Source organism: Pollachius pollachius (genome assembly GCF_949987615.1).
Source record: "Pollachius pollachius genome assembly, chromosome: 3".
Classification (NCBI taxonomy): Eukaryota; Metazoa; Chordata; class Actinopteri; order Gadiformes; family Gadidae; genus Pollachius; species Pollachius pollachius.
In genome coordinates this window covers 1,679,087-1,706,095 of record NC_136936.1, presented here as the reverse complement: position 1 = coordinate 1,706,095, position 27,009 = coordinate 1,679,087, and the positions used below count along the sequence as shown (strand labels likewise).

At 51.1% G+C, this 27,009-nt stretch overlaps 4 protein-coding genes across 4 annotated transcripts; 2 read left to right on the top strand and 2 right to left on the bottom strand.

Annotated features, from left to right (window-relative positions):
• Positions 1 to 516: 516 nt before the first annotated feature.
• Positions 517 to 8,886, top strand: qpctla (glutaminyl-peptide cyclotransferase-like a). Its single transcript, XM_079733890.1, has 8 exons — positions 517 to 643; positions 1,005 to 1,318; positions 1,554 to 1,700; positions 4,009 to 4,302; positions 5,696 to 5,857; positions 6,519 to 6,618; positions 7,484 to 7,600; positions 8,276 to 8,886. Exons 2-8 carry the CDS (start codon positions 1,100 to 1,102, stop codon positions 8,419 to 8,421), a joined length of 1,185 nt encoding a protein of 394 aa, XP_079590016.1. The 5' UTR covers positions 517 to 643; positions 1,005 to 1,099; the 3' UTR covers positions 8,422 to 8,886.
• A 372-nt stretch (positions 8,887 to 9,258) lies between these two features.
• On the bottom strand, positions 9,259 to 11,163 carry six9 (SIX homeobox 9; the record flags this gene model as incomplete). Its single annotated transcript, XM_079733709.1, has 3 exons — positions 10,710 to 11,163; positions 10,324 to 10,487; positions 9,259 to 9,313 (listed from the first exon to the last, which is right to left on the bottom strand). Exons 1-3 carry the CDS (start codon positions 11,100 to 11,102, stop codon positions 9,259 to 9,261), a joined length of 612 nt encoding a protein of 203 aa, XP_079589835.1. The 5' UTR covers positions 11,103 to 11,163.
• A 434-nt stretch (positions 11,164 to 11,597) lies between these two features.
• Positions 11,598 to 18,765, bottom strand: six5 (SIX homeobox 5). The gene is made up of 3 exons (XM_079732649.1): positions 17,978 to 18,765; positions 15,002 to 16,449; positions 11,598 to 14,843 (listed from the first exon to the last, which is right to left on the bottom strand). Exons 1-3 carry the CDS (start codon positions 18,685 to 18,687, stop codon positions 14,200 to 14,202), a joined length of 2,802 nt encoding a protein of 933 aa, XP_079588775.1. The 5' UTR covers positions 18,688 to 18,765; the 3' UTR covers positions 11,598 to 14,199.
• Positions 18,766 to 18,838: 73 nt separating this feature from the next.
• tbcb (tubulin folding cofactor B) lies at positions 18,839 to 26,574 on the top strand. The gene is made up of 8 exons (XM_079732650.1): positions 18,839 to 18,936; positions 19,402 to 19,523; positions 19,702 to 19,837; positions 20,113 to 20,256; positions 20,699 to 20,795; positions 25,005 to 25,196; positions 25,627 to 25,699; positions 25,798 to 26,574. Exons 3-8 carry the CDS (start codon positions 19,718 to 19,720, stop codon positions 25,910 to 25,912), a joined length of 741 nt encoding a protein of 246 aa, XP_079588776.1. The 5' UTR covers positions 18,839 to 18,936; positions 19,402 to 19,523; positions 19,702 to 19,717; the 3' UTR covers positions 25,913 to 26,574.
• The last annotated feature ends 435 nt before the right edge of the window (positions 26,575 to 27,009 follow it).

Genomic DNA, 27,009 nt, shown 5'->3' with positions numbered 1-27,009 from the left:
CGGGTGTACATGGAGTTGGAAGAGAGGGGGGGAGATAAACTGACTATGTGTATTCAGCTAATGACAGACAAATAAAATAATAAGAAAATACGGAAAGGAAATGTAATGGAATAGTGTCTGCAGGTCACTAAAGGCTGAAGAAAGTGAACTGGAATAAAGTGTGTGAACAGCATAACAACAAGGGCAGAAGACTGGGAGGGCAGCGGCTGTGGTACGCTGGCTCTTTAAGGGCGCGCGTCATCATGCGACGGCAGTTAGTGGAATTAGGTCCATGGATTTTGTCCAAATCCCCCCTAAAATATTCAAAACCAGTTATTCAAAAAGCTATTTGAAAACACGGTCAACCCGATGAAAAAAGTATCATAATTCATTTCCAGGGTTCGATTATTATTTGTATTATTTTTATGAATATAGCTTACCAGTCACAACGGTAGAATGTTGTTGACTGTTGTGGCCTCGTAAAGAGTCCCTGTCCCTTTAATAGGCTCCCGCCCACGCGACGTTACAACACCCGGAAGTGAGACGCCGCTCTCCTGCAGCTCTGCGTCTCTCTCCGAGTTCAGCCGTTCATCATGACTATCCACCCTCCCGTGTGCGGCATAAGGACGACGTAGATGCATCCGCCACGTCGATGTGATGACAGGTGGAATATTATTACCGACCACGAACATTATCCCCTTTATCGTTGCACATGCGAGTAAATGGTGTGAGATATGATGCTGTTCAACTTCACAGAGAAACGTTAAACCTGGCTCTGCAATTAGGAGCCTACAGTTGTGTTCATGTTCTCATTTAGGAGTTGAAATGGGCCGTCCTGTTGGGCTGAGGCTTCAGGATAGATCCTCATAGATAGATCCTCATTGATAGATCCACATGTTCACTAGACTGCACTCTCTACACAGGCCCCCCGGACCGATAGGTGCCAGTCCCAGGACGTGTCCCGTGTGTTACATTCTGTTAATGAGTTCCGGGGTCGCCTCACGCTCTCCTCCTCTGCGCTATAGGTTTTGACACGTAGCTGGGAAACGTGCCATGTGCTGTGGGAGTCGGACCACGACGTAGACGCTCCACTGTAGGCCTCAACCCCGCCGGTACCACCATGTCCCGGTCGAGTCGGCGATACAAGCCCCTCCAGGTCAACAACGGCGGCGGTCCGATCTCCGGCTGCGACCGCATCCGCATGCCCCGGGCCCGCGTGCTCATCTTCTGCCTGATCGCGGTCCTGATGCTGGCCGTGATTTTAGGGATCTGTCTATCATACGAGACAAGCGGTGACCATAGCAACCGCCTGCCTGCGGTGGACCTAGCAAAAGATCGGGTGAAGTACCTCTCGGAAACACGCACGCACACACAGGAACACTGCTCAGTTCGCATCCTAATGAGTAATCAATGCCCTATCATTGATGATGTTTACCTGGAGTGTAATGATAGAGTTCAATATGATCCAGAATTCGTAATGGACTTTTTGACAGCATCTCATTATGGTCTGCCTGTCCTCTGTCCCCCTGCTCCCCTTCCTAACGCTCCATTCCTCCTCCTCCTCCTCCCCCCAGCTGTCCCACAAGCCCACGAAGACCTCCCCGGCCCAGCTGCGGCGCCTGGCAGCCCAGGTGGACGGGACCCGACTGTGGGAGACGCACCTGAGACCCATCCTCATCGAGCGGCTGCCCGGGACCCAGGGCAGCCTGGCTGTCAGGAAGGTAAACACATTCCCACTGTGGACACAGCGTCCCTCCTCCTCCACCTCCACCTCCACCTGCTACTGCTACTGCTACTGCTACTGCTACTGCTACTGCTACTACTATTACTGCTTCTGCTACTGCTGCTAGTGCTACTGCTGCTACTACTGCTACTGCTACTACTACTACTGCTGCTACTGCTACTATACTACTGCTACTGCTACTGCTACTACTACTACTGCTACTGCTACTGCTGCTAGTGCTACTGCTGCTACTACTGCTGCTACTGCTACTGCTGCTAGTGCTACTGCTGCTACTACTGCTACTGCTACTGCTACTACAACTACTGCTACTATGCTACTGCTACTGCTGCTGCTACTACTGCTACTGCTACTACAACTACTGCTACTATGCTACTGCTACTGCTACTGCTGCTAGTGCTACTGCTGCTACTACTGCTACTGCTACTGCTACTGCTACTGCTACTGTTACTACTGCTACTGCTACTATACTACTGCTACTGCTACTGCTGCTACTGCTGCTACTACTGCTACTACTGCTACTGCTACTATACTACTACTACTGCTACTGCTACATTTACATTTACATTTACATTTAGGGCATTTAGCAGACGCTTTTATCCAAAGCGACTTACAATAAGTGCATTTGTTACAATAAGTACATTTGTCATAAGAAGTGAAACAATATATCGCTGTCGGTACAGTAAAGATGTTCATAGAACCAAGTGCAAGTATTACAATCGCTAAGCTAACCCATTCCCTGTGTAAAGCAACGATAGCAGCTACTGTAGATGCTACACAATTAAGTACCTTGAATAAGTGCAATGTACAAGTGCCAGGACGTACAACATTCAATGGTGGCTGTGCATTGGTTTCTATGCAGAGTCGAGATGAACTCTGAACAGGTGAGTTTTGAGTCTTTTGCGGAAGCTGGTGAGCGACTCTGCGGTCCTGACATCGGTAGGGAGCTCTTTCCACCACTGAGGTCCCAAAACAGAGAAAAGTTGTGACTTTGCTGATCGACCTTTGCTTGCTCTTAGCAATGGCGGTACCAGACGTCCAGCTGAGGTAGTTGAGCGGAGGGATCGAGCTGGGGTGTGTTGCTTTACTAATGCTTGGAGGTAGGCAGGGGCAGTTCCATCGACTGCCTTGTATGCCAGTGCCATCATCTTGAATCTGATGCGAGTTATTACAGGGAGCCAGTGGAGGTCTCGGAAGAGGGGGGTTACATGTGAGAACCGCAGAGGCAGGGAGTCCAGCCAGGAGCGAGTTGCAGTAGTCGAGGCGGGAGATGACCAGTGATTGGACTAGAAGCTGAGCTGCTTCCCTTGTGAGGAAGGGCCGGATCCTGCGGATGTTGTAAGGTGCAAATCTGCAGGATCGGGCCACCGCAGTGATGTTTGCGGTGCAGCATAACTGATTGTCCAACACTACACCAAGGTTTTTGGCAGTTGGAGAAGGAGATACAGTGATGTTCTCAACAGTGACCAGTAAGTCCATGTGTGGGCAATCTTTCCCTGGTATTAGGAGGAGCTCAGTCTTGTTGACGTTAAGCCTCAGGTGATGGGCAGTTGTCCAGGTGCTGACTTCTGCCAGACATTCAGATATTCGTGTTGCAATCAGGGCTTTGTCAGATGAGGGAAAGGAGAGAAATAGCTGAGTGTCGTCAGCATAGCAGTGATAGGAAAAGCCGTGGGATGTAATTACAGAGCCCAGAGATCTGGTGTAGAGGGAGAACAGAAGAGGCCCCAGTACCGAGCCTTGAGGGACACCTGTATCAAGCGTGCAAGGTTTGGACAAGGAGCCATTCCATGTTACCTGATAAGTGCGATTCATCAGGTAGGACGTGAACCAGGAAAGGGCACTGCTACTGCTACTGCTACTGCTACTGCTACTGCTACTAGTACTGCCACTATACTACAAGTACCATCGCTATAATGCTACTACTAATACTACTACTATTTATATACTACTACTGCTAGTACTACTACTGCTAGTATACTACTGCTAGCTTAGTATAGTACTTTACTACAGCTTATATACTACTGCTGCTTATGCTACTTATACTACTAGTACTACAATACTACTGCTGCTGCTACTGCTGGTACTACTGCTATACAACTATAGCACTGTGGCTATACTACTATTCTCCTGTTTTAGTACTTATATTACTATTACTACTACTGCTTCTTTAGTACTACTACTACACAGCACTACTGCTACTCTCCCTCCTGCCCCTCAGCAGTTCCAGTCGCTGCCTGCAGGTGTCAGTAGGGAGCCGGGCCCTCACCTCTCCCTCCTCTCCGCAGCACATCACGTCCGTGCTGACCTCTCTGTCTGCCGGCTGGACGGTGGACCTGGACTCCTTCCAGGCCCCCACGCCCAGGGGCCCCGTCACCTTCACCAACCTGGTGGCCACCCTGGACCCCTCCACCCCCCGCCGCCTGCTGATCTGCTGCCACTACGACTCCAAGGCCCTGCCCCCCGACCCCCGGGCCCCCGAGAAGGTGTTCCTTGGGGCCACCGACTCGGCCGTGCCCTGCGCCATGATGCTGGAGCTGGCCTCCGCCCTGGACGGCCTGCTGAGGGCCCTGAAGCAGCAGGTAGCTGGGGGGAGGAGGTCTACAGGGGGAGGTCTTTGGGGGAGGTCTGTACGGGGAGGTCTGTACGGGGAGGTCTTTGGGTGGAGGTCTGTAGGTGGAGGTCTTTGGGGGGAGGTCTTTGGGGGAGGTCTTTGGGTGGAGGTCTGTACGGGGAGGTCTTTGGGTGGAGGTCTGTAGGGGGAGGTCTTTGGGTGGAGGTCTGTAGGGGGAGGTCTTTGGGTGGAGGTCTGTAGGTGGAGGTCTGTAGGGGGCGGTCTTTGGGTGGAGGTCTTTGGGTGGAGGTCTTTGGGTGGAGGTCTTTGGGTGGAGGTCTGTAGGGGGAGGTCTGTAGGGGGAGGTCTGTAGGGGGAGGTCTGTAGGTGGAGGTCTGTAGGGGGAGGTCTTTGGGTGGAGGTCTTTGGGTGGAGGTCTGTAGGGGGAGGTCTTTGGGTGGAGGTCTGTAGGGGGAGGTCTTTGGGTGGAGGTCTGTAGGGGGAGGTCTTTGGGTGGAGGTCTGTAGGGGGCGGTCTTAGGGTGGAGGTCTTTGGGTGGAGGTCTGTAGGTGGAGGTCTGTAGGGGGAGGTCTGTAGGAGGAGGTCTTTGGGTGGAGGTCTGTAGGTGGAGGTCTGTAGGGGGCGGTCTTTGGGTGGAGGTCTTTGGGTGGAGGTCTGTAGGTGGAGGTCTGTAGGGGGAGGTCTTTGGGTGGAGGTCTGTAGGGGGAGGTCTGTAGGGGGAGGTCTGTAGGGGGAGGTCTTTGGGTGGAGGTCTGTAGGTGGAGGTCTGTAGGGGGAGGTCTTTGGGTGGAGGTCTTTGGGTGGAGGTCTGTAGGTGGAGGTCTGTAGGGGGAGGTCTTTGGGGGGAGGTCTTTGGGTGGAGGTCTGTAGGGGGAGGTCTTTGGGTGGAGGTCTGTAGGTGGAGGTCTGTAGGGGGAGGTCTTTGGGTGGAGGTCTGTAGGGGGAGGTATTTGGGGGGAGGTCTTTGGGTGGAGGTCATCACATTTCCATGTGTGTAAATCAGACAGAGCAGGTGTGTACCTGCCCCTACAGGCCACACATTTGCATATGTAAATCAGACGGACACGCAATGTAAAAAACAGGGTTGTGAGGCGATTCAATTTATATTAAGATTAAATCTTTTGTAAACGCATTTGACCTCATTTCACCTTTTTCAGTCCGTATTTTAAGAGACTGAAAGCGTGTTTAGACTCAGACGTCTATAAACAAAGCCACTCTATTGTTGCATTTTGTCAATAAGCCTTGATTCTCTCTCTCTCCCTCTCTCTCTCTCTCCCTCTCTCTCTCTCTCCCCCCTCCCTCCACCTCTCTTTCTTTCTTTCTTTCTTTCTTTCTCTCTCTCTCCCTCTCTCTCTCCCCCCCCCTCCCCCTCTCTCCCCCCCTCCCCACCTCCCCACCAGAGGCCTGCCGTCACACTACAGCTGGTGTTCTTCGACGGCGAGGAGTCGTTCGAGGAGTGGACGGCGGCGGACTCGCTCTACGGCTCGCGGCACTTGTCTGAGTGGATGGCCCGCACGCCCCACCCCCCCGGCTCCACACACACCACAGTGCTGCAGGCCCTGGTGAGACCCCCTCCCAGGGACCCCCAGTAGAGAGGGCCCCATCCCGATTCCTGAACTCGAGTATCGGCCGATGCTAAGTATATACCGACACAGCCTCTAGCGTTGTGACTACCGACAGCACTTGTTCTTATTTTAGGGTTCTCTTACGATGACAACGATGTATAGTCGCTTCACTTACTGTCGACAAACGTATTTTTTCCGATGACCGCGTTCCTTTGTAGTGGACCCTTCAGGGTCGACTGATCCTGCCCCCCCCTAAGCAGTTTACTCCTCCGTGACCGAAGACAGGGCTAGGTCGCACGTGTTTCTAAATGCGACTCTCGCGATCAGACTTTACATCGAGACCTTACACCGGAACACAAACTCTGGCCTTTGTGATCAGGTCTCTTGTTCTTGTTCATGTTTAGAATAATTCCTGGTTAAATGCTGTATTTTTCTTGTCGCAGAAATCTGCATTCATAGTCTACATTCATTCCGGGCGTTCTCGCCGGTCGTCAAAGCACAAAAATTAAACTAACTTCCCACGTTGTGGAGATGGTTTGAACCCTGTGGCTGTAGTTCTCTACTCCTCGATGAGATCCGATCCCAACGCCCGGCAGGCTCCTAAAGCGACTCCGGGCTGGAACCCACGAGGTTAACGGATCTGTGTCCCCCCCCCCAGGACCTCTTTGTGCTGCTGGACCTCCTGGGGGCGTCGGACCCTCTGATCGCCAACCACTTCGACAACACGGCCCGCTGGTTCGACCGCCTCATCGCCGCAGGTCATCCATACCTCCGTGATCCTGCACATCAGACCTCTCATGATCTCGCCTCTCATGATCTCGCCTCTCATGATCTCGTATCTCTTCTGATCTCGTCTCTCTCATGATTTGTCTCTCTCATGATCTCGTCTCTCTTCTGATCTCGTATCTCTTCTAATCTCGTATCTCTCATGATCTTGTCTCTCGTGATCTTGTCTCGTGATCTCGTATCTCTCATGATCTCGTCTCTCTCCTGATCTCGTCTCTCTCCTGATCTCGTCTCTCTCCTGATCTCATCTCTCTCCTGATCTCGTCTCTCTTCTGATCTCGTATCTCTCATGATCTTGACTCTCCTGATCTCGTCTCTCTCCTGATCTTGTCTCTCTCCTGATCTTGATTTTGTATCTCTTCTGACCTTGTATCTTGTGATCTCGTATCTCGTGATCTTGTATCTCGTGATCTCGTATCTCTCGTGATCTCGTATCTCTCCTGATCTCGTATCTCTCCTGATCTCGTGATCTCGTACCTCTCGTGATCTCGTATCTCTCGTGATCTCGTTCCTCTCGTGATCTTGTATCTCTCTTGATCTCATACCTCTCCTGATCTCGTACCTCTTGTGATCTTGTATCTCGTGATCTCGTACCTCTTGTGATCTTGTATCTCTCGTGATCTCGTACCTCTCGTGATCTCGTACCTCTTGTGATCTTGTATCTCTCGTGATCTCGTATCTCTCGTGATCTCGTGCCTCACGTGATCTCGTATCTCTTCTGATCTCGTGCCTCACGTGATCTCGTATCTCTTCTGATCTCGTATCTCCTGATCTTGTATCTCCTGATCTCTGTGTCGTGCTGACTGCGCTCTCCTCGGTGCTTCGTCTGATCTCCAGAGAAGCGGCTCCACCGGCAGGGTCTGCTGGCCTCGCACCCCGCAGAGCAGATGTACTTCAAGAAGGATGTGTACCTGGGCCCCGTGCAGGACGACCACATCCCCTTCCTCCACAAAGGTGAGACCTTTAGGACACACACACCTGGGGCGGTAGGGAAGGGGATGGAGCCCATGTGCAGACACACCCTGTTGGCCAGAGATGCTCCCATACCGTTGTTTTCCTTCCCGATTCCTGAACTTGAGTATCGGCCGATAGCGAGTATATCGATACAGCCTCTAGCGTTGAAACTACTCACAGCACTTGTTCTTATTGAAGGGCTCTCTTACGATAACAGCGATGTATAGTCGATTCACCTACTGTTGACAATTATTTTAGAACAAGATCATTTACATTTGTTATCTATAATACATTTGTATACTTTTAGTTAAATGTCGGCATCCATGTTTGTCCGACTTGGTAGCTCGAACATGCGTAGATCGGAGATGGTGCGTTTCCCACTCCGAATGTCCAGCTCAGACCGTTAACGGACGTGGCATCACACCGTAGGGTCTGTGACGTCCTCTGCCTGTGTAGTGAACGGGTCACGTGATGGTGTCGGATCAGCGCATAGACCTGCGTACTCGCGATACCCAGTACTGCATTTGAGGTAGTATCGGTACGGGAACAGCTCTGCTGATGGCCTCCCTACCTCCCACCGGCCAGCCCCAGCCAGCCCACCCAGCTCTCCCCCGGACCACCCCCTCTTCTGTTTGGAAGTCGAACCCACCCTCTGCTCTCTCCCCCCGCCCCCAGGGGTCCCCATCCTGCACGTGATCGCGACCCCCTTCCCGGCCTTCTGGCACACGCTGGACGACACGGAGGAGAACCTGCACCGGCCCACGGTGGAGAACCTCACCCGCATCCTGGCCGTGTTCGTGGCCGAGTACCTGGGTCTGTGAGGGCCTCGGCCCCACACCCTCTGGGGCCCTACCGGGGCCGGAGCCTCACCACACGGAGGAAGGCCCCCGAGGAAGAGGAGGGTGTCCCGCTGGGGATGAAGCAAGGTCGGACAGCGCAACAACAGAACTACAAGCTGTTGCTCCAGTCCCTCCCCCCCCCCCAGCCTGACGAGCCCCCCGGTGGAGGAGGAGAACTGATCATATGGTGGATAGAACCGTGTTCACTTTACCAAAGACTTCGGTAGGGTGAGTTTTTGGACTCTTTTCTTGAGTCGCCAATGCGTTGAGTTTATCAAATGAAATAGTTTGACTTTTACACTTCAATGTCTGGTGAAACCTGCCTTGTTCATGGTACGAATCCCTATTCAGGATTCGGTTATCTGTCTGTCCGTTTTCAGTAACGCATGAATATACCTCTTTATCCACGGACATTTTCCATTTCACATTTCTCCAACATCTAGGGTTTGAATAACAACACTCAATAAACTTGGAACTGAAAGGATTGGTTTATTTTTATTAACACAAAGACATCTCTTAGGGGTGTGTTGCATAGTACATCAAATACAAAATCGAACAATATTAATAATTATAATAGTCATGGTTCAAGATGGACGTTCAGGTTGTAAACTCTGTAGTAGTAGAAACCCTGGGAACCGGGGGGGGGGGGGAGGAGGAGGAGGAGGAGGAGGAGGAGGGCTGATGGTCCACCAGAGGGGAGGAGGAGGAGGGCTGATGGTCCACCAAAGAGGAGGAGGAGGAGGAGGAGGGCTGATGGTCCACCAGAGGGGAGGAGGAGGAGGGCTGATGGTCCACCAGAGGGGAGGAGGAGAGGAGAGGTCAGACGTCCGATAGACTTCCCTCCAAGCCTCCGTTCGGGCAAAGTGCGTAAAAACTGCAGGAATGAAACAATGAAAGGAGAAATTCAGGTTAGGTTAGGTTAGTAGATACCGACCTGTTAGCCAGGTTAGATTAGGTCAGGTTAGGTTAGTAGATACCAACCTTTAGCCAGGTTAGATTAGGTCAGGTTAGTTTAGGTTAGGTTAGTAGATACAGACCTGTTAGCCAGGTTAGGCAAGGTTAGTTTAGGTTAGGTTAGGTTAGTGGTACCGACCTGTTAGCCAGGTTAGATTAGGTCAGGTTAGGTTAGTAGATACCAACCTGTTAGCCAGGTTAGATTAGTTCAGGTTAGATTAGGTCAGGTTAGTAGATAACGACCTGTTAGCCAGGTTAGATTAGGTCAGGTTAGTTTAGGTTAGTAGATACTGACCTGTTAGCCAGGTTAGATTAGGTCAGGTTAGTGGTACCGACCTGTTAGCCAGGTTAGATTAGGTCAGGTTAGATTAGGTCAGGTTAGTGGTACCGACCTGTTAGCCAGGTTAGATTAGGTCAGGTTAGATTAGGTTAGGTTAGTAGATACCGACCTGCTAGCCAGGTTAGATTAGGTCAGGTTAGATTAGGTCAGGTTAGTTGAGGTTAGTTTAGGTCAGGTTAGGTTAGTTTAGGTCAGGTTAGATTAGGTCAGGTTAGTTTAGGTTAGATTAGGTCAGGTTAGTTTAGGTTAGATTAGGTCAGGTAAATTTAGGTCAGGTTAGATTAGGTCAGGTTAGTTTAGGTTAGATTAGGTCAGGTTAGTTTAGGTCAGGTTAGGTTAGGTCAGGTTAGTTTAGGTTAAATTAGGTCAGGTTAGGTCAGGTTAGTTTAGGTCAGGTTAGTTTAGGTTAGATTAGGTCAGGTTAGGTCAGGTTAGTTTGGGTCAGGTTAGTTTAGGTCAGGTTAGTTTAGGTCAGGTTAGGTCAGGTTAGTTTAGGTCAGGTTAGTTTAGGTCAGGTTAGTTTAGGTCAGGTTAGTTTAGGTCAGGTTAGTTTAGGTCAGGTTAGTTTAGGTCAGGTTAGTGGTACCGACCTGTCGGGCCCGCTGGCGCTGCGGTCTCTCTGCCGGCGGTTCTTGAACCAGTTGCTGACCTGCGTGACGGTCAGCCCCGTGGCGGCGGCCAGCTCCTGCTTCTCGCGGGTGGAGGGGTACGCCTTGTAGTGGTACCACTCCCGCAGCAAGAGGCGCGACTTCTCCTACGAGCAAGGCACCGAGGGGAACCAGCAGTCAGATAACCAACGCTGGGGATTGGAACCATCGCCCCCCCACAGATAAATTGTACAATCTAATCCGTGTTACAATGTTAACCACAGACGTTATTTAGGACACGTTAACAAGAAGTCAACATGTGGCCCAGCCTCGCTTTACGGGGCCCCTCTCAGCCCGGGGCCTCCCCCCCCCCCCCCCCCCCCCCGTACCTTGAAGCAGTAGCTGGTCTGCTCCCCGTCCCAGATGGTGGCGGGCAGGGGGAACTTCCTCCTGATGCGGTACTTCCCGACGGCGCCGAGCGGCCGGCCGCGCTGGCGCTCGGCCTCGGCGTAGTGCGCCCGCAGCCACAGCTGCTGCAGCAGGGCGTGGCAGCGCGGCGAGAAGGGGCGGGCCTCCAGCAGGCCGTAGAGGTCGCCGTAGCGGCCCTGGTGGAAGGCCACCACGGCGCGCGCCTTCAGCACGCTCTCCAGCGCCGCCGTGGACGCCGCCGCCGCCGACGCCGCCAGGCTGTGCAGGAAGGAGGCCAGGCGCTCCATGCTGCCGCCTTGCAGCAGCACCTCACACATGCAGGCCACCTGCTCGGCCGAGAACACCACGTCCATTGGGGACGGCGATGGGAGGACTGGGAGGACTGGGCTCCTGGGTCGGACTGGAGTGGTTCGCTCTGTACGTCGGCGCTTTGTTTTCATCCTGCCCCCATTACTTTGTCAGAGCTCATGATGTTTAACTTGTAACCTGAGAGTGAGGGCTGCAAAAACATCGTGCCTCTCCTATACACACACACACACACACACACACACACACACACACACACACACACACACACACACACACACACACACCCCCCCGTTGTGTTTCCATTCATCCAGAGATGGAGAGGTAAATGGTCGTGCAATGCCAACAAAACGCAGCCCATTTGGGTATATTTCACTAGACAAATAGGTGCCCTCACCCGCCGGGTGAAGTTCACAAGTCTCCCAGTGCTGCGATGCTAAAGTGTTCATCGAACAAATCCCTTCAAACACTTAACACTCCTTTTGTCAATGTAGTTTATTACAATAGCATGACAAAGTCATATAAAAAATAGAATGCTTCTGAGTACAAAACGATAAAAACGACAGACAACAAGTAGAAAACATCAATCCCTTTCAAAGCCATCCGAAAGTCTTTAAATGCGCGTTTTCTTTGGTAATTCCAGAGGCGTATGATCGAAGTGTATGGAGTACATGCATTACATCGTAGACTAAACACAACAGACATGTGGGCTATGATTGTACAGACGTATTGTAACAGCATAATGAAAACATTAGCATGGGCTTAACAAACTCAGCCAACGCCTAACATTTACTAAAGATTTACTCATTCCACCGCTTCTTCCCTTGCCTCCTAATCTCTGTCGGACAAGATTCAAATTGTGTTCAGGTTTACACATTATTTTTGTCTCAAAGAAAATACATTTTATACTCTGTAGCTGTCCACATACATTTGGCCAAAAAGAAAATGGATACCGTTTTCACAATGGTGTAATTTAACACTTAAAAAAACAAGATATGGGCGACAATATTAATGTCGCTTCCTATTACAAACATTTATAGAACTTCCATTTGACTAAATAACATGCAGTTTTAAAAATGTAAAGTAATGGGTACATGGTTCAAAGAGACTATGTATACACAAATATATAATCAGACAAAGAGACAATAGAACACAATCGCTGTTATTATAGCTAAATGTGCTGCATTGAACATAGCAATGTGTACCTTAATTAAGCCTACCCCCTGTGTTATGGCACTGGACAGCTCACAAATTGGTGTGTTTTATGTTTTCAATGGAGGGAACTGAAGTGTAACATGTCAACTCGATTCCAGTCGGAGATCCGCTCCAGATCTTAGGACTTTCCAATCAAACGTCTCTTGGAGGTTTCCTTTAAGCCAGGGGCCAGTGACCCCCGCCGACATGACAGAATCTGTTTTTCATAACACAGCAGTGCAGTGTAAACATCATGCAAATGAAATGTGCAAAATATAAAAGGAGGAGGAGATGGAGGGACTGACCGAACCAGGAGTGTTTTACATTTCATTATTAGAGGTAAATCAGACGACAATGTAGTTTAAACATGAAAACTGGAGAATGTCTAGGGAGTGTAGGACACCCTGCTAGTTTTGCTCTATCATACAGCAAATACGCCCTTTGTAAAAATGATACACTTGGATCTAAAACATAAGGCACTTTAAGTTAAAGAAAATCGCATCACAACAAACAAAACAAATCAACGACACACTAATAAATGTGGATGCATTCATAAGTCCAAATCTGTCGAGTCACAGTCGTGTTTAGTGTAACGGCCACGTCTTCAAGATCTGTAGAAACGCGTTCTAATCTCCCAAGTGTACTGGCTTGGAACACAGACCTACATCACGTAGTGTGTACTTCAGATGCTTTGCATTGCAGCTCAGCTAATTCTACATCCTAGCTTCTTCTACCGTCATGTGAGAAGGCTCTGATCTTCTGACAGTATAGGCTTGTTCTTGATTGGTACTGGACTAAATATTGCTGCAGCCCTTGAATCTCATGTATAGTATTTTTATCTTTTTAAAACAAACAATCTCATCGTTTCTTTACTGCACTATTCCTACTGGAATCCTAGTCTCGCTTCTGCAATCGGACTGCTTTGGTTCATTTCTGAAAAAAGGCAAAAAATATGAAATGAAAAATGGAGAAGTCAAACAGAACAGAAAGACCTCGCCTGAGGGCTCTGACCCCAGGATGTTAAAACGTTCTACGTTGGACCTTTCTTCTGGTTCCTCAGAGAAATGCTGTAGAAGTCCAATCCATAGCCGAATGTGTCCTGACTGAGTCTGAAAGGTTTTTACCGTTTGGTAACCATGGCGCCCAGGGATGAGTCTACAAGGTAGCTTGATGATCTCACGGTCGCTCTGTGAAAGGACGACCGTCCAAAAACAACATGTAGACGTCTGGCTGAGGACACGTTCCCTTCTGGTCCTCGAAGCGTAAAGGATCATGTGCACGTAGTTGTTCTATAGTGTAGCGTTCATCACCACATCTTCAGTCGGTCCGCCAAAAGCCCAACACTCGGGAATAATAAAGTAGATACACTGTTCATAATAACTGCACTTTACATCGGTCTGAAAGGTGACCAACCACAGGTCACTAGAGATCCAGAAGGCAGCTGATTGGTTACTCTGTGTGGCGACCAGAGACTCTGATTGGAGGCGCTGCGGTTTGAGCTTCCCTTTGCTGAGGCCAAAAGCGCTCTGATCCTGTGGCTGGCGATCACTCCACCACCAGGGGTATGTCGCTTTTAAGCGACGGATAAAAGGCACGTCAGGGTTTAGAGTGTGAGAAGGGGAGGGCGTCGGCGCCAGAAGCTAGCGGACAGAGGCGCGCCCATAAGGCAGACGTCGGACAGATAGTCTCTGCAGGACAACATTCTGGGTCAGGCAAGACGGTGCTCAGTCAAAAAGTCAACATCACTGTCGATCGGTATCTAGTCCACTGGTGGTTATCAGGCCTGAGACGACCTCAAGGCTGGCATTGAACCCACGCAGCCTTAGTTCACCGTCTCCACGAGGGAGGGACGTCTGTGTCCGCCGCGATTATTAACGCAACGTGATCGTCGCCTTCGCGTCGCCTTCGGTTCCTCATGAAGGTGGGAGGGCTGGTCGGGGGGGGAGGGGGCTACAGACCCAGCTCGTCCTCGTCGTCCTCCACGGGGACGGACTGCAGCTGCGTCAGGATCTTAGCGTCCTCCTCCATCTCCTCCGAGGGGCCCAGCGGGGAGCCCCCCCCCCCGTCCTGGTCCGGGGACGTCCCCCCCAGCAACAGAGACTCCCCCCCGGGCAGGCCCAGCAGGGCGGGGTCCTCCCCCAGCCCCCCCTTCCCCCCCCGGACGTCGAACAGCGCCAGGCCCGCCGGGCCGGCCAGCGACACCGGGCTCCAGGCGGGCTGGGACAGCTGGGGGCCGGGGGGGGCCCCGCCGCACATGGGGCTGAGCGAGAGCAGGCTCTCGGGGGGGAGGAGGTGGGACCCGGGGGGGGGGGCGGAGGGCTCCAGGCCCGGCTGGGGGGACGCTGCGTAGCCGAGGGCGCCGTCCGGACCGCCGTACAGCGGAGAGGAGTTGATGAAGCTGAGGGGGGAGGAGACGAGGGCGGGGGTCGGCGGGGCGTCGGGCGGGGGGCCGAGGAGCAGGCTGGCCGGGAGGGGGGGCCCCTCGGGGGGGGCCTTCAGGGGCAGGCTGGTGAGCTGGATGCCGGCGGGGATGGTGAGGATGAGCTTCCCCTGCTGGATGCTGAGGTACGGCGCCCCCCCCAGCAGGGTGTTACCTGGGGGGGGGGAACCGGGTCAGTCACATCCTTAGTATACACCGAGAGAAAACACACACGCCCCCCCCCTGGACTCAGTGACAACACACACACACACACACACACACACACACACACGCACACGCACACGCACACCCCCCCGCTCTGAGGGCCCTTACCTCCGGGCGACGACGGCAGCTGGATCACCCCCGAGTTGAGCAGCTGCACGCCGGGGGCCCCCAGACTCTGGAGGGGCCCCACTGGGTTCAGTCTGAAGGGGGCCTGCCCGGCCCCTCCGGCCCCCCCCGGGGTGGGGGTGAGGATCTGCAGGGGGAGCCCCCCGGCCGAGAGGGAGAGCGAGGGCGTGGCGGGGGCCTGGGCGAAGGAGAAGGAGGAGGAGGAGGAGGAGGAGGAGCAGCTGGGGACCAGCTGAGGAACGGAGGGGGGCCCGCTGGGGGCCGGGACGGGGTCTTTGGTCTGGGGCCCCTGGGAGGAGGACACGGGGATGACGGCAGCGCCCCCCTGGTTCTGGGGGCCCCCCTGGTTCTGGGGGCCGCTGGCCGGCGCGGGGTCCCCCAGCGAGAGGGACAGGCCGTGGGGGAAGGGCCCGCCGGGGAGCTGGGTGACGGAGACGATGGTGGTGCCCCCGTCACCCAGGGACACGCTCTGCTGGGGAGGGGGCAGCCCCGGGGTCAGCGCCTGGGGGCCCTGGAAGTGGGGGAGGGGGGAGGAGAAGGAGGAGACGGGGACCAGCTGGGGGCACTGGGGGCCCGCGGTCAGCCCGGCCGCGTGCTGGACGAACTGGGGGACGGGGAGGCCCTGGACGGACGGGACCACCTGGGGGAGGGAGTAGACCTGGGGGAGGGCCCCGGAGGAGGAGACCCCCTGGCAGACGGAGCCGGCGGGGGCCAGCTGGGGGCCCGAGCTGCTCAGCACCACGTACTCCCCCTGCTGGCCGGGGATGGACAGCACCGCGCCGGAGAGCACCACGCCCGGGGGGCCCATGGAGGACGGGAGGGGGGGGCCGTTCTGTGCGAAGACCAGCGAGGGGAGGGCCCCCGGGGAGGGGGCCACGGCCGACGGGGACGGAGATGAGGAGGAGGAGGAGGAGGAGGAGGAGGAGGAGAGCGTCCGCCCGGCGCCCTCTGACGTCATCTCCATCCCCGGGGGGGCGTTGATGAAGTCCAGGGCGGAGCCGGCCGCCCCGGGGCCCCTGGCCCCCGGTCTGCGCTGGGCAGCGGGGGGGCCGGCCTCGGCGCTCAGCACCAGCTGCGTCAGACCGTTCAGTTTGGCCCCCGCCCCGTCCGGCTCCGTCAGAGAGAGGCCCTGCAGGGCGGGGGCCGGCTTGGCGATGACCTGGGCCCCGTTGAGGAGGAGGGGGGGGTGCCCCCCCGCCGGGCTCAGGGTCACCGTGCCGCACTCCCCCAGGGTCAGCCCGTTCAGGATGACCCCCGCCCCGTTCAGCAGCAGCGGCTGGGAGGCGGTGAGGAAGCCGTTGGTCCCGTTGAGGATGAGCTGGCCCCCCCCCGAGAAGGAGAGGATGGGGGGGCTGGAGCCCACCGGGTCCTGGGGCGGCTCCTCGTCCATGGGGGCCTCGTCGTCGGAGCTCTGGTTCCCGTCGGAGTCGCTGGAACACGGGGGGGGGGGGGGGGGGGGGGTTTAGTGTGTGTTTTCACGGGATGGTGTGTGTTTGTGTTTGTGAGGGGACGGTGTGTGTTTGTGTGTGTGTAGTGTGTTTGTGCGGGAAGGTGTGTGTAGTGTGTGTTTGTGCGGGATGGTGTGTGTTTGTGTGTGTTTAGTGTGTGTTTGTGCGGGATGGTGTGTGTAGTGTGTGTTTTTACGGGAAGGTGTCTTTGTGTGTGTGTAATGTGTTTGTGCGGGAAGGTGTGTGTAGTGTGTGTTTGTGCGGGATGGTGTGTGTGTGTGTGTTTAGTGTGTGTTTGTGCGGGACGGTGTGTGTTTGTGCGGGATGGTGTGTGTAGTGTGTGTTTTTACGGGAAGGTGTGTGTAGTGTGTTTGTGTGTGTGTAATGTGTTTGTGCGGGAAGGTGTGTGTAGTGTGTGTTTGTGCGGGATGGTGTGTGTGTAGTGTGTGTTTTTACGGGAAGGTGTGTGTAGTGTGTTTGTGTGTGTGTAATGTGTTTGTGCAGGAAGGTGTGTGTTTGTGTTTGTGTGCGTGTAGTGTGTTTGTACGGGGAAGGTGTGTGTGTAGTGTGTTTGTACAGGGAAGGTGTGTGTTTGTGTGTGTTTGTGTGTTGTTTGAAGGTCAATCTAAAAACATGACCGTAACCTCCAAAGTATGGCATTTCACTAATCACAATTACATTACAGTGTGTATAAGTACATTATTTATATGCATTTTATTTGTCTCACATTGTATAGATAATATGGCAGATACATCTCAGATGACTATCTTACAGCACCGTTAAAAAGTAATAATATCCCATTTGATTTTATAAATACTTTATAACTGCATGAAACCAAGCATTAAATCATGCAAAATGACCCCATAGTCGACATAACCAATCACACAGTGCTCGTGTGTTGACGGCTTACAGTCAATGTTCGTAGAGATTTCCCTGCGCGACCAAAACAGCCCACAGAAACTGATAGTAGCACTGCGGTTTAGTGACTAAATCAGATCCCTCAGCGCATTACTATGCACGGCAGTAAATGTTATTTTTTTGTGCAATTATCTTCTACAAAGAACTAGATAGTGGAGATAGCCTCATGTATGCCTGCCCAGTCCCCGGGGAGGGAGCCGGCTCAGTGGACCGGTGCTGGGTTTCAGGAAACTTGAGACTCCGCGGGGTGCCTGGATCTCACATTTCATAACAAAGCAACATGCTCTGGGGCCCCGCATCAGTCTGCTGTCTGTCTGCGGGGCCGGTGGCCTGTCAGAGGAGGGTCCACCGTATGGACATCAGGGTTTGACTTGTTTTATTGCCGATTTCTTCTCGGTCAAGAAACGGAGTCCTCTAGTCTCTAGTAGGATTCGGTATCGCTCCCAAACATAAATAACACTACAACTACGGTCCTGGAGGCGTTAATATACAACGCAACGTTGACTGGGGCTGAATGCGGACATTCATCGTTCCGTAAACCATGGTGGCGTTTGTGAACCGCGGTGTAACTCAACCTCTGAACCGGGCTTACCTCTTGCTGTGGGTCCCGGAGGGGGTCCCGGAGGGGGTCCGGTCCCGCTGCCGCCGGTTCTTGAACCAGTTGCTGACTTGTGTGAGCGACAGCCCGGTGACTTTGGCCAGGTTCTTCTTTTCGTCCGGGGTCGGGTACCTGTTGCTCTTGTAGCACTCCTTCAGCGCATTGCGGGACTTCTCCTTGAAGCAGTAGACGGTCTCCTCCCCGTCCCAGATGGTCTTGGGGAGGGGAAACTTCTTCCTCAGACGGTACTTGTCCACAGCTCCAAGGCTGCGACCCCGCGACCTCTCCGCCTCCTTGTAGCGCGCCCGGAGGTAGAGGTCCTGCAGGAACCCATGGTTCCCCGGGTGGAAGTCGTAGCTGTCGAGGATCGCGTACAGCTCCTTGAAGTCCTCCCGGTGGAAGGCGACCAGCGCCCGGGCCTTCAGCAGGGTCTCGTTGCCACGTAGCAGCTCGGCGGACGGGGGTATGGTGCAGAGGAACCTGTGCAGGCGCTCCGCGTTGCCCGCCTGCAGCAGCGCTTCGCACAGACACGCCACCTGGTCCGGCGAGAAGCTCAGCGCCGACTTCTGGAAAGTTTGGAGTAATCGTTCGGAAACTTCGTCCGGATCGCTGTCCTCTTTTTGCTCCGAGTTGGTCTCCACTGCAGCGGGCTCCTCTGGGCTATCCTCGGATTGTTTTGCAGACTCCGAAGACAAGGAAGCCATTTTTCGCTGTAACTTTTTCTAGTTCCTCCTCCTCCTCCCTCTCTTCATCCTCACGTCGCAGTAGATGATGGATGTTGGGAGGGTTGGCCCCGCCCACAGCGCGTCACCGTGTTGATCTGGAGCTGGAAGCGATCATTTATTTAGATACACCCATCCTAATAGACTATCTATCCAGATAGATATAGCTATCGTTTGGGAATGGATAAATACAGTGAAGCAAAAGGTTCATAAGTAAAAAAGAAGTAAAAGGTAAGTCAGTAAATAACAAGCAAAAGGTAAGTAATGCGGAGTAGTACTCGAGTAAAAGTGCTTTCCAACCTTTACAAGCTCAGAAAAGGGAAATTGAGAAAACGGGTACATTGTGACAAGAAGACCAAACGTACATCTTTTTTCATTTATTGTTATTATTATTAATTATTATTGTGGATGTTAAGCAGGTGGAAGCTACATCAATATATATTTTTATTATATATATATATATATATATCTTTAAGAATATATTTACTTCTAAAAAAATAGCATTGGCAACTCAGCCTGCAGCGACACCAAGCGGTCGCTCCCCATATCGTTGCTAGCCGATGCGTGCTATTGGCCCGCATCCCTATTTGTGAACGGTCCTGTCTGTCAAGCTCAAAGTGGGTGTGGCCGGGTGTTGTCTTTGTCATGACGCGTTTTCATTGGTCGTTTGTGTTACTTGTTCCCATTCTCGCCTAGTCACGTGGTGAGAGGGCGGAACCTTCCAGACCTTTTGAGACATCACAGCGCTTGAGTACTACGGAGTCCGGTTGCTGGCTGTATTCCTCCTCGTTTCTATACCAACACCCAAGGAGATATCTGTAAGTGACTATTGTATGCACGCTAACTAGCTGGTGTTGCTAACCTCCTGTATATAACGTTACTCTGGTTACAGCATGCTAACTACCTAGTGTCGCTAACCCAGTGCATCCACGTTACTCTGGTAACATCATGCTAACTAGCTGGTGCTGCTAACCCCTGGTGTGTGTCCCTATTCAGTCGTTGCTGCGGAGTCATGGACGGGGGACTGGCGGTCATCACCAACCCCATCGTGGCGGTGCGGTTGACCAGCACCTTGAGCTCCTTCGAAGTGAACAAGAAGTACAGCAGAGGCCTCTGCATCGCCGACTTCAAGGTGCGGTGCACGTTCACCAGGGGGTCTGGGTGGGTGCGATGTGTCAGAATCAGAAAGGAGGCTATTGCCGAGTAGTTTTTCCACATACAAGGAATAAGTTTTGGTAACTAAGGTGCGTGCCCTGCAATGAACAACAAACATTCAACACTAAATGGACGGCATGATAACGAGACAGACAAAACCATGAGTAACAACAAAGTGAAAGATATGTGGTCACATGTCTCTCGTGGCGCTGTGAGCTGGTCTAATCCCCTTCACCCTGCCCCTGCGTTCAGGGTAAGCTGGAGATGGTGGTGGGTACCCCTGTGGCCTGCATGGACCTGGAGCTCTACAGCACCAGCGACCAGTTCCTGGTAAAGATGGACGACAACGACGCGCTGCTGGGCTCTTACCCCGTGGACGACGACTGCCGCATACACGTACGTAGACGTTGGTGATGTAGGGACCAGTGCGGAGGTTAGGATGGGGTTGAGGCCATGCTGCCCGGTTCTGGTCTGAATAGGGAAACTGCTTTTGCCTCCACGGGATGTAGAGAACTCCCCGGTAAGGTCGAGATCCAACCATACTTAAAGCCTGATTCACTTTTTTATACACGCCAAAATTTCCCGTCTGGGATCAATAAAGGCGGCCCACAGGATTTGTCCCCTCCTCAATGGAAGTTCAACCACTTCCTCATACCTGGCATTATGCTGGGTTAAGCCACCAGGAACCATAAAGCAGCTGGGATGAGAAAATCAAAGTAGCTTTGATCTACAGTGGCCTGGCTTTAAAACGTTGACAATGGTTTTAACATCACCATGGCTACGGCGTATTTCCCATGGAGCCGCCGGTGTGTGAATGTGTATCGCTGCGATCCCCCAGGTGGTGGACCGCAGTGGGGCGAAGGAAGGGGAGTTCAGCGACCTGTCCAAGGTGAAGAAGTTCACCATCTCAGACGATGCTTATGCAAAGAAATCAGGTACATTATGTGTGTCTGTTGAATGTGTGTACCGACAAATAGTAATTGACCCTCATGACGCCACCATACATCCGTTTTTTTATTATAAAGCATACAAACTCTTAGTAGATATTTAAAATATACATGTGTCAACCGGTATTTACAAAGTAAATTGGGATAATTGAGGCTGCTCAATTTAATCTGGTTGAAGAAATAAATAAATCAAATTATTTTGAAAGAAGCGGAATTCCAACAAATCCCAAAATGTGTTTTTAAGTCGCGCTCTAGGCACGATGTACTACATAATGTCAGATGAAGAATAACATGTACTACATAATGTCAGGAGAAGTACATGTACTAAATAATGTCACTAGAATAAGTACTTGTACTACATAATATCAGGAGAATAAGTGCATGTACTACATAATGTCAGAAGAATAGGTACATTAAATGATAAATGGACTGCATTTATACAGCGTCTTTCTAACGGCTCAAAGCGCTTTACAATGTGGCCTAACATTCACCCATTCACGCGCACATTCACACACCGAAAGCGGTGTCAGCCACGCAGGGCGACAGCCAGCTCGTCAGGAGCAGTCAGGGGGAGGTGTCTCGCTCAGGGACACCTCGACACTCAGCTAGGAGGAGCTAGGGATCAAACTTGCAACCTTCTGGTTACCAGCCAACCCGATCTACCTCCTGAGCAACCTGCCATCCCCCAGGAGAATACGTACATGTTCTACATAATGTCAGGAGAATACGTACATGTACTACATAATGCCAGGAGAATAAGTTGACGAATAACATAATATAAGGAGAATCTGTACATGTTCTACATAATGTCAGGAGAATACGTACATGTACTACATAATGTCAGGAGAATACGTACATGTACTACATAATGTCAGGAGAATAGATACATGTACTACATAATGTCAGGAGAATACGTACATGTACTACATAATGTCACGAGAATGCATGCATGTACTACATAATGTCGGAGAATACGTACATGTACTACATAATGTCAGGAGAATAAGTACATGTACTACATAATGTCAGGAGAATACGTACATGTACTACATAATGTCGGGAGAATACGTACGTGTACTACATAATGTCGGGAGAATACGTACGTGTACTACATAATGTCGGGAGAATACGTACATGTACTACATAATGTCAGGAGAATACTTACATGTACTACATAATGTCAGGAGAATACGTACATTTACTACATAATGTCAGGAGAATACGTACATGTACTACATAATGTCACGAGAATATGTACATGTACATGTACTACATAATGTTAGGAGAATAAGTACATGTACTACATAATGTCAGGAGAATACGTACATGTACTACATAATGTCAGGAGAATACGTACATGTACTACATAATGTCAGGAGAATACGTACATGTGAATGCGTACACATACTAGATGTTGTCAGGAGAATTCGTACATGTACTACATAATGTCAGGAGAATACGTACATTAGGGTGCATCAAATTTGAATGGGAAATTTTAATTTCAAAATATCAATTTGGCTGGCATTGCATTTTTTTCCAATTAACATAAAAAATACTTTTGCAAAGTTTTGAGGAATTCTATTGAGATTTAGGGGTTCCACCTAACACATTAACTTTGGCAAAATTTCGAAAAATTTGCAATTTTTTGTCTAATTGCCAAAAGGTTGACCTGGAAATGTTGAGTACAGTGAAATTTTATACAGTAACATGTTCTATAGGGTTATCAAAGTAAAAGTTGTTTGTTTGCCCTTTGGGTAACTTGGGCATTTCTCAGAATTCAACTTTCAAGATTCTTCATTAATTAGTTCTACAGACAAAATTAATGGAGGTCAATGGGAAATGTTCACGTGGCCTTACCCTGAATTTTGTGCAGCAGTGATGGATGTTGGACACACATATAAAGTTTAATTGACTTTATTGTTAAACACAAGGGGCGATACTGACACACTTAAAAGAACAAACCCTCTCTAGTGGCTAACTCACTGGCAACTAACAGGGCAAGTGGCAACTGGCAACTGGTAAGAGCTGACACTAACTAAACTTCAAACTTAATTGCTCAGTCTGTGCCAGAGTCTGCTTCACTGAGCAACATCACCAGGGAGAAAGAGAGAGGAAATGGAACCTGAACCTAGCCAGTGCGTCTGCCCCCAGATATGTCTCCCCACCCACCACCCGAGAGTAACGGTCCTATTCAGGGATTAGCTTGCCTTTGCAGCGACGAAGGTTTGGCTGTTGGTTGCGGTCATGTTCAACTGCCTGCAGCACATTCTGCAGGTGCTGCTCCTTCCTTGCCACTGCGACGAAGTCGGATGTGAGCTTGACGCCACGCTCGGCACAGTCATTGACCACGTTCATTGCACGTACATTGACCTCACTTTTTTTTGAATGCAGCATTGGTCGCCCATTCCTTCACATCAAGATACATGAATTCTTGATCAATGTGCAGCTGGTGCATCCCAAACCAGCAATCCTTATTGACAAGGTCAGCCAAGCTGGTGGTTGGCAAGAGGGTAGGGAACTTTGGCTTGCCAAAGCCAGTGCCAAAGCGCTGCTCAGGGATGTGCATGGGGAGATCAGCGGGCTTGTGCTCCAAGATCGCTCTAGCAAGTGCACGCTTGTCATCATTAGGCACCTAGCTGCTGAAGAGAGCCAGGGGTAGCATCTCACCTGTCAGGTACCAGCGATGCCTCTCCAGCGCCTTGATCGCTGATGCTGCAATGCCCTCATCTACAGCCTTGTATGCCTGCAGGTGGTGGTAGAGTGTCAGGTCATTCCAGGCAGCATCTACAGCTTTCTCGCAGGTCAACCACCACTTTACATAGATGTGTGTAATGAAAATGGCAAATGCCCGAATCTTTGGCACCTGCTGCCGTGTGGTGATTGTGCCCTGGGGAAGCAACGCGATGTGCTGCTCCATCAAAGCCAGCTTGAGAGTATAGAGCAGCTTGGCCATCCATCATGCCTTGTGGAGCGCTCCCGGTCGTTGGAAGGTCACTGCAGTCTGCTCTTCACCATCTGCATCCAGAAACACAAGACACAGCTGCACAAACTCATGGTAGTCTCCTCGCTTGTGGTCTGTGACTTCTTTTGTGCACCTGACAAGTTCAGCACGTAAATTGCCCAGGATTGATTGCTCAGTGTTGCCAGGAATGTAGCGGGACCATTGGCTGCTGGATTCTTGTGGTAACAGGTTCCATTTCTCTCTCAGATGTGTGAACAAGGTAACCTCTGGCGAGCGTGATGTCTCCACCTTCAGGTCTGTGAAAACCTGATTCAGGAGGACCTCACCAATGTGGTGCCGGCACCCAGACCAAAGCAGTGGTCGGCCCAGTGAGAGCTGTATGGCAATGCAGGCTGCTGTGAGATGGCCGGTGTTTGACGCAGTGGTGTCAAATGCCATGTTGACAACCTGGTCAGCGCAGCACCAGTCCTGCAGCAACTTGCATGTCTACCGGGCAATGATCACTCCACATGCCTCATTAGTCTGCTTCTTATACGCCGGGACACCAAGCAGTTTCAGCCGCTCTGCATCTCCAACGACCACTGAAAGACGCTCCTCCAACTGGCGCACATTGCTGAGCATCGGTGTTAACTTGCTGTCCCAGTGTAGGGTGCACAATGGAGGTGGTGTCCACTGCTTGTGCTGTTCCTCACTGATTGTCTCCAGCACTTTGCGTCTTGCTCGGTCAGCTGTTGCATAAGATGCAGAGAGATGTGTACATTCAACGCCTGACTCTGCAACAAGGCCACGCGTGAAGGCAGCCTGTTGCATTGGTGACATCTTCAACCTTGTAGGCAGTGACACGACAGAAATATGTAATAATACATACCCAACACAGAAACATCACCTCAAACAGAAAGATCACCTCAGTTTTCTTGAGCTGTAGTATTGTTTACCTCAGATCTCCATGGCAACCATTGAGCCCTGTTAACCACTTTATCCAACAAAAACAGATGTGCGGTGGCGCCCCTAAATCATCATGTACTGGAAAAATATTTTGCATGTGTTGTTTCTACATATATTGGAACACTTTTAGCACCCAGCCATATCAAAATTCAAGAATTGTGTTTTTTGATGCACCCAAACGTACATGTACTACATAATGTCAGGAGAATACGTACATGTGAATGCGTACACATACTAGATGTTGTCAGGAGAATTCGTACATGTGCTCCACCCAACGCTCCGTCCCTCAGACTCGGTGAGGTCCTTCATGAAGAAGCAGCGGGTGGGTCGCTTCAACGAGGAGGAGATGGCCGCCAAGGAGAGCGAGCAGGCCGCCCGTGACGCCAAGGAGGAAGCGGCGGCGAACGCAATCACCGTGGGGAGCCGTTGCCAGGTGCAGGTCCTCGGGCAGCCCACCAAGATAGGGGCCGTCATGTATGTCGGTAAGTGGTCCGTGGTCACACAGCTCTGGCCTCAGAGGTTACTGAGGATTGAGTGATGTGGGGAGGAAGAGCTTCTGCATTGACATTGACATTCAGGGCAGTTAGCAGACGCTTTGATCCAAAGCGTCTTTCAGTCAGTACATTTGTCAGAAGAAAGAGAAACGACAATATATCTTAGTCCGTACAGTAAGGATTTTAATAGAACCAAGTGCCGAGCATTAACTATCACTACGTTAACCCATTCCCCGTATACAACAGAGATAGCTAGGATAAGACGCTACACGATGCTAAGTACAATTGTTAAGTGAAAGAAGCTTAACCATACAATAAGTAAGTACGTTAAGTGCCAGGACGCACAACATCCAGTAAGTGCGTCCATTAAGTTGCATGTCTTGCCTTTCTCTGAACACTGTTCCCCTGGTGTCTGCAGGTACCGCAGACTTCAAGCCCGGCTACTGGGTGGGGGTGAAGTACGACGAACCCCTCGGAAAACACGACGGATGGTACGGCCGCTGTAGGGGGCGTTCTGCGCGTTGACGATGAGCCGTGTTAATATCTGTGGTGTCGCGGTCTAACCACCGCCCTCTGTCTCCCTCTGCAGTGTCGGAGGGAAGCGGTACTTTGAGTGCGAGAACAAGTACGGTGCGTTCGTGAAGCCCACCAACATCACGGTGGGGGACTTCCCCGAGGAGGACTTCGGGCTGGATGAGATCTAAGCTGCCGTGTCCCCCCCACCCCCCCCGGGTTGTTCTGCCTTAAAGCCCCATGTTGATGATGTTCTACTGTTGCCTGTTTACCCCCCCGAGGGGTCCCACTAATATCAGCCCGTACCATGCGTCATTATCTCCTACTCACCCCCACGAATCAAAACGTTAGCGTGCTAGTGCCCGGAGCCCCGGTACCCCGGTGCCTCCGGGTAACGAAGCCTTCATCTTTATTGTGGTAACGAGGTTGCAGTCGACTCTAGGTGACGATGAGTGACTGCATGAGTGATACTAGCAGGGGGCGCTGTAAGGGTCTTTAGTTTAATGCACTTTCTCCACTCCAGGAGTGACGAGTCGAAGAATGTTTGAATCGGGATAAACATTTCATGTTTCATTTGATTGATTCCTTTTTCATTCATCTTTAGTTCCTGTTATAAATAATTGGCAGACTCTTAAGATGGTTTTATATGATTTTTGTATATAGCGTGTTCATGGTTTTATAATAAAAAAAGAAAAGATCATAAAGACTGACTTGACCATACTGTAGATGTGTTTGATGAGGAGTTACCAAACCAGGGCACGAACAACTGTTGAATACAAAGGTTTACATTGTCACAGCCAGAGCCCGAAAGCAATGGATGTAAATCGCATCATTTGAATAAATGTCCTTGTGAGAAATACTCAAGCCTGGAATAATTTATTTTATGCTCCCAAATATAAACATGTTTTTATATATTAATACTTCTTTTATTTTCCTTTTACCCTTCATCAAAAATGTATGCACCCATAGGGTTTGGGAAATGTACAGTTAACCTGCCTGTAAAGTAAACCATTTCGCATTAAATGAATACTGGTCTTCGGACAAGAAATATTTAATCAAATATGCTTGTGCTTAAATGTAGGTCTTTCGTGAATTTTATTTTATAAAACCCATTAAACTAAACTTAATTTTTGCGGGTCATTATGTATTGAGTTAAAACCACATTTGTATAAGTGTATGGACGCTTCTGATAATTATAACATAATTAAAATAAGTTATAATTGAGCGCTTGAAGTTATTTGTTAATGTAAAAATTCAAGGCATGTTTTGTAAATGTGACCTGAAATAG